We start from the raw sequence: 6,474 nt of genomic DNA on the forward strand, positions 1-6,474 counted from the left end.
ACTCAAAGCTCATTATGGTGACTTTTCAAATGGACCAAGAGTGACTCTTCAAGTTTGATCAGTTTCATGCACTCAAAGCTAGTTATGGTGCCAATTAAAGAGATGAAAACACAAGCATTAAGGCATTTGGTTAAAGAGGAAAATGAAGGGACATCAAGCAACACATTTAATGGACCATTAAGCCTTCATCAAGTGAAGAGGCATGACTTTTCAGCTGTGCAAGAATCAAGTGAAAGGACATGGCTCTTTGGCTTCCCATTAAGAATTGTAACTGAATTTTAATAGCTGATATAAATGTTGAATTTTAATAGTCATAATAATGCCTATAAATAGTTTGTAAGAAAACATTGTTTGGTTAGACAATACACTTTGACATTTTATGAATTTTAATTTATTTGTGAGTTTATTCAACTCTTTAAATTTGTTTAAGTCTCAAGCTGACTTATCTAGCATAGCTAGTGGCATCTTCCTTGTTTCTTTGAACTTATCACTCAAACCGAGTGTGGCGTTCACCCCATTAATACCTTTGGTTCCTATTTTCCTAAATAGCAGGTTAAGGCCCTATTTCAATCACCTATCCACCTTTAAGTGTCCTATAAGTCTCGGGTCAATACTCACTTTAGTATTGGTTCGTTCTTGACTCTTAAACTCTATCTCAATTCCACCCTCAACTATCCACTTAATTACATTGTTACTTGTCCACCAAAATTTCATCATCCATTTCCTTAACCATTTTCATTGTTTTGCTGAATTCCATGCTTAAACCTATTTTCTCCATCTAACCTTAACCTTTATACCTATTCAAAACCTTTTGTTTAAAGTCTATACTTAGCCAAATTCCATCAAACTCCAAATTGAACAGGACTTCTCCATTTTACGATCGGGCAATCTAAACGACTCGAATCATCACCGAGGCGAGTTCATATCATTTGGTATTAGAGCTAGCTAAATCGAGGAGTACGGACGTTCATGAAGTGCAGGAGTAAGTATTTAAAAATTCAAAAAAAATCAAAAAAATTATTATTTCATGTACAAGTGTTTTTGAATGTATTCATCTTGAAAAAAAAGAAGACATTCGAAGTCATACAAAAAAAGAGAAGTGTTGAAGTGTGTATTTATTTTCTTTGAATTCCCAATCCATCAAAATCCTCTTCTACCATCATTAAACACCAATACGCCACACACCATCACCAAATTGTTTCTTTCAGCCAACCTTGCACCTATTCATCATTACCCTTGTAAACCCACTTGAAGCCAACCCCTAGATTCGCTTGTAAGTCTAAACGAGTCGATTACGAATTTCAAGAGGCGAAGCGAGCGGTAAAAGACACGAGTGTAAAGAGAGCATTCAAGTGTAGAAAAATCCATTTAACGAGTGCAAACACGAGTGTGAGTGCCATCTAATGTTTTTCTTTCTGAGCGAAACGTGAGGTTTTGTGGTGAGGTATTTACTTTTTGCTTTGTCTTAATCACTTTTCTTTTCAGCAATAGAATCATGTTTCGAGAAGAGTTTTCAGAATCGGAATTCCAATATGTGATGCAAGAGATGCGTAGAATGGTGAAATCTAAATTTGACAAATTGCATGAACGATTGGACCGAGTGGAGGAAAGAGCCCGAAAAAAGCAAATTTCATCGAGTCGAGGGACGGAGATAAGATCATCATGAAAGCACACATCTAATGACTATTTGATAAGAGATTCTTACTGTGATTCCTATTCAGCAAGGAATTCGAAGCGAAATGAGGTGAGTTACGAGTTTGAAACCTTTCAAGGTGTCAAGCGAGAACGTAGAAATTTCCCTTCAAGTGCCTCAAAGTATTCATCCACGAAGAATCAATCTTGAAGAGATGATCGTCGTCTGTATGAAGACCCCTCTTCTTATTCTCAACGAAAAGTTTCTCATTTTGATTCCTTCTTGTATTCTTCCTGCTGTAATGAAATCGAAAAAGCATGTCAAAAAGAAAAAGAAATTGAAAAAGAAAAAGAGAATGAAAGAGAGCAAAAAGAGATTGTGAGCGAAAAAGAATGTGAGCAAGAAAAGAAAGCTGAAAAAGAGAGTGAGATTGAAGAAAGAAAAGATAGTGAGCAAGAAACGAGTGAAAAAGATGAAAGAGAATAAGAAAATGTGAGTGTTGTTTTAACTAACGCACATGTGAATTGTCCTTGTTCTGTTTCTTCTTTTCAGATTCCTAAAGATCCATGTGACGAGCTTCAATTACAATACTTTCCTGACGAGAGGCAGTTCAAGTTGTTGAGGAAAGGTAAGATCGTAGATGACCTCAGTCCATCAGCGCTTAAAGGTGAGCGAGGTAAGGGTTCTATGTTAATCGAGTCTCGACCATTTCACTTGCATGATAGTGGTGAGTTCGTTGAAGACTTAGTTAATAAAAGAATTCCACACCTTGATTTGTCTAAATATCCATTTCCAATTGATAATGACCTTGTTTGGGATGATGGTTTAAAGAGTTTCTCTATTAAAGAATGTTGTGTTGACAAGTTTGTTGATGAAGTAAGATTAAATCAACATATACAAAACTTGGTCACGTGTGACAAACCATTTTTATGTGAAAATCCCAATTTTTCTGTTTGTGGAGATTATGTGAATCATTTACTGTCTTGTGCGAAATCCTTGTGTTTGTGCAAATCTGTTTGGATGAATGTTGAGAGGTTTGATTGTTTGAAATTCTTTTGGTTCGGCATGTTTGATTTAATGGCAAAAATGAAATTGCTACTTTTAACAAAGAACGGCCAAAATCGTGTGTTTAAGCCCGGAGCAAGTCATCTTAAGTTGTTATTAAGAAAAGATGAGCATCGTAATTTCGTTTTAAATAAATGTGTTGAACCTTTTCATCTGCTCCGAATTTTATCATTTTGTTTGAAAACAAAACAAGTGAATTTTGTTGGCTTGCAAAGTCAAAATCAAATTTTTTATTCCGGGGGTTGTTCTCAACTGTGGTTTAAAAGATTTGAACATGTTTTGCATGATAATGATTTTGAATTGCTTCGTGTTCTTTCTATGATGTCTGTAATGAAATTGTCAAACCAAATTGAAATTGTAAGAGAAAACCTCGTTTTTTATCCTAGTTATTACTGTTTTTTATTATTGTTCGAGGGATTTGAACCATGAAATTTTGATTGCCAAGAATATAATCATCAAATGCTTTGTGATTTTTATAATATCGAAGAAATTTTTGATTCATCACGAAATGGTAAAGCCAACTCATGTTTTTGATCCCGATATTGTTTCATTTGTTCAATTTTTGAATGAGATTTTAGAAAATTCTTTTGAGCTTATAATTTTGAGTGTCACTAACCTATTTCATTCTTGTGTAGCTTATAATTTTATAATTTTTATTGAAAATATGATAAAGCTTTTAGTTTTAGAATTAACAAGAAAACTATAAATATTAAGCACTAAAATGTTAATTTACCATTTTATAATGGTAAAAATATTTCTAACCGCGAAGTTGACAGAGTGACCAAGATTTTTAATTAAAAAGTATACACATGACCTTTAAATACGTAAACCCATACTGATTTTATCACCCCTAGATGAGGTGAAAATAGTATGTAACAAATTTTAGAAAATGGATATAGTAATAATAATAAAATTTCAATGACCTCTAGTTACAACCTAGGTTTTTTTTTTTCATTTTTTTTAAGTCTTTTCTCTTTCTACTATCATCATCTTCCTCCTACCATCGTCCCTCCTCTCTCTTCTCTCTGCAAATCAATTTCTTTTCTTCTCTTCTCATCTCAGTTCTCACCCACCGCAGTGACAGCTGGCTTTTGCCATATCTGACCCGTATCCCATGTTGGATTCATGCCAGATCATGTCTACATAGGTACCGCACCCAAATTGCCGAGTCGGGGTAATGAAGATGTTGACCATATTACTCGGCTAGCTTTCTTCATACACTAGTTTCTTTTTGAAAGAAAAAAAAGTAGTTGCGCATCAATAATGAGTGCATATAAATTTGCAGGATATCCTTTACGATGAGTTCTCAATTTAATAAGCCACTTCAAATTTTGAGCACTGTGCACTCACAAGCAGCCTCATTCCAAAAATTGATACCACAATCATTATAAGAAACCTTCTTCACTCTGACAACTAAAAGGCTTAAAACCAGTTAAATATTCAAGAACTGAAGTCGAAACATATGGCAAAGTAAAAGAAGCATAAAAAGATCTCACTAAAATGTTCATATGCTTTATAAGCTTGCTATAGAAAAGTCCTCATGAATTCAAGGAAGCTCACCTAGGTGTCCATAAATACTCCTCGCTGATTTCTGATTTAATTGATCAAAGCTTTAATTCTAAGGAGAAACTTATAAAACCCAATACTATAAACAAACCGGGTAATTAACAGCAAAAAAGACAGCTCCCAGATGCAATTTTGAATATGCACTATATGACCGTCCATGCAAGTGCAGGCAAGTCTGGATGTGCTTGAGCAAGCACTGTAGTTGTAACAATGAATATAGGGAGAAAATCCAAATATAACAAAAACTGAGAACATAAGTAGAGGCCTAAAGATAAGAAAGATGGGCTAGAGAAATTGCAGTTCAAAACAAAGTTGATTCATTAATGTAATGAAAAACTTTACTACAGAGAAACCGTGCGTCTGTAAAGTACTTCATCATCACTCTCATCTTCCTCATCTGACACAACGTCACTTCCCGGTAGCTCCAATTTCCCACCCATACAGAATGAAGGTCCTAAGCTTTCTGATTCAATATAATCACCCTGCAATCTCTCTTCAAATCTCTGGTCACTACAATTCAGAAACCAGTTCAGTGAGCACCTAATCCCCTTGCTTTGTAACTTGGTGTACCTGGGTTTGATCCTACATTCCAAGCTATAAGTAAAGTATTCTGGAAACTCCACAAGCTCTTTGACCGGCCTCCCCATCTCACTTTTGAAGTAATAATAGCTTTTCTTCATGAGCTCAACTCGTAGTGCAACCAATTGGGGACATTTCATAACCATAATTGCCACATCCTCTAATGGCAGTCCCCGCCCCAAAAGAAACTCTATAGGCTTCATAATAACATGTTGATTTAGGCTTGCAATCTGTGGCATCTTCTCTATAATACAAGCAAACCCATCTGGGTCAATCTTGAGCTTCAGATTGAAGAAATACTGCTGTGAAGACAACTTAGCTTTCAGAGGTAACCCAAGAATTTGTGGATACTGTGCAATAACTGAAGCAATTGCTTCCCTCCGAATTCCAAAACTAATCAAGCAATCAACATTCAGCTTAACAGTTTCTTCAAGATCATAACCAACTATATATGCCCGTTTCTCCAACATTCTAGCCAAAATCTTCTTTGGCAATCCCAAGGAAACCAAGTAATCAACAAGCGGCTTAATAACAGTCCCAACTCTCATACCTAGAAAATATGGATATTGTGTCACCATAGGACCAATATCTCTCGGACTAACTCCTATGCTCACCAAGTAAGCAACCGAAGTACTCATAGTACCTTCAAGTTTAAACCCCAACAGTTCTGGATACTTCTGTAGAACATATCCAATATCTTGCTTCTCAACATCGAGCCCCCTAAGAAACTTAATAACAGGAGCAAGCTCAACAACCACACTTGTGTGCAAAACCTGCGGATAGTTCTTAACAAACTCCCCTAGTTTTGACTTTGGAATCCCGACTTTTTCCAAGTAACCTAATACAGGTATCATGTTTTTACGCACACTGCAGCCAAGCATTAAAGGGTATTCGTTGATATCATCAATAGATAATCCAAGTTTCTGTAAAAACTGGACACGCTCAGACATCACTTCGACAGTAGAGGGTAATTCTAGATTCTCTAATTCATCAGGGATAATTCCTAAGGTCTTAAGATAATCACAGATTTTGACACGGTTCACTAGCTTCTCTTTTTTGCCTTGAACAACACCCCAAGTGACAGAGGGCATCTGGTACTCGGGGAACTTGGTGGATTGAGTTGAATATTGGGAAACCCCAAAAACCCTTGAAGGGTTTTGTATTTGAGCACATGGGTTTTGGAGGGTTTTGTGTTTTGGGCACCAGGGATGAAAGATATGTAGATTTTTTATGAGCTTTAAGAGTTTTTGCCTTCTGAGAACGGCTGATGAGTTCATTCCAAAGATCAAACTTTTCGGGGAAAAAAGGAACGACCGATTTCTAATTTAATAAAAAGAATTAATACTCGTAAAGAAGAGAAGCAAAGAGGCTGGCTTTGGCTTACCTCAAATTGCAGGGACAAATGGAGATAACTCAAGCGGAAGAAAACACCCAAGGTTCTCTTTCTGAAAAAATGCGTTTGCTTCTTTGATAACTCAGCTGTTTGATTCTTTGATCTTCTTCCTCCCCTCTGCGTTGGATCGTTCAGTACTCAGTCTCAATTCTAGACGACATCGTAGTGGTTCTAATGAAAAGCCAAAGCCTAACCCTTTAATTTTAGGTGTAATTTATAAATCATCCCTATACTATGC

At 36.0% G+C, this 6,474-nt stretch overlaps 1 protein-coding gene across 1 annotated transcript; it reads right to left on the minus strand.

Moving 5' to 3' along the window:
• Window positions 1-4,188: 4,188 nt before the first annotated feature.
• LOC105788341 (transcription termination factor MTERF4, chloroplastic) lies at window positions 4,189-6,234 on the minus strand. Its single transcript, XM_012615199.2, has one exon. The coding sequence runs from the start codon at window positions 6,118-6,120 to the stop codon at window positions 4,606-4,608; it is 1,515 nt and encodes a 504-aa protein (XP_012470653.1). The 5' UTR covers window positions 6,121-6,234; the 3' UTR covers window positions 4,189-4,605.
• Window positions 6,235-6,474: the final 240 nt, after the last annotated feature.

This window comes from Gossypium raimondii, chromosome 2, assembly GCF_025698545.1.
Source record: "Gossypium raimondii isolate GPD5lz chromosome 2, ASM2569854v1, whole genome shotgun sequence".
NCBI classification, from domain to species: Eukaryota; Viridiplantae; Streptophyta; class Magnoliopsida; order Malvales; family Malvaceae; genus Gossypium; species Gossypium raimondii.

What these genes read in the sequence shown, in the direction of transcription:
- LOC105788341 (XM_012615199.2), bottom strand. Translation starts at nt 6,120, where the DNA reads ATGAACTCATCAGCCGTTCTCAGAAGGCAAAAACTCTTAAAGCTCATA.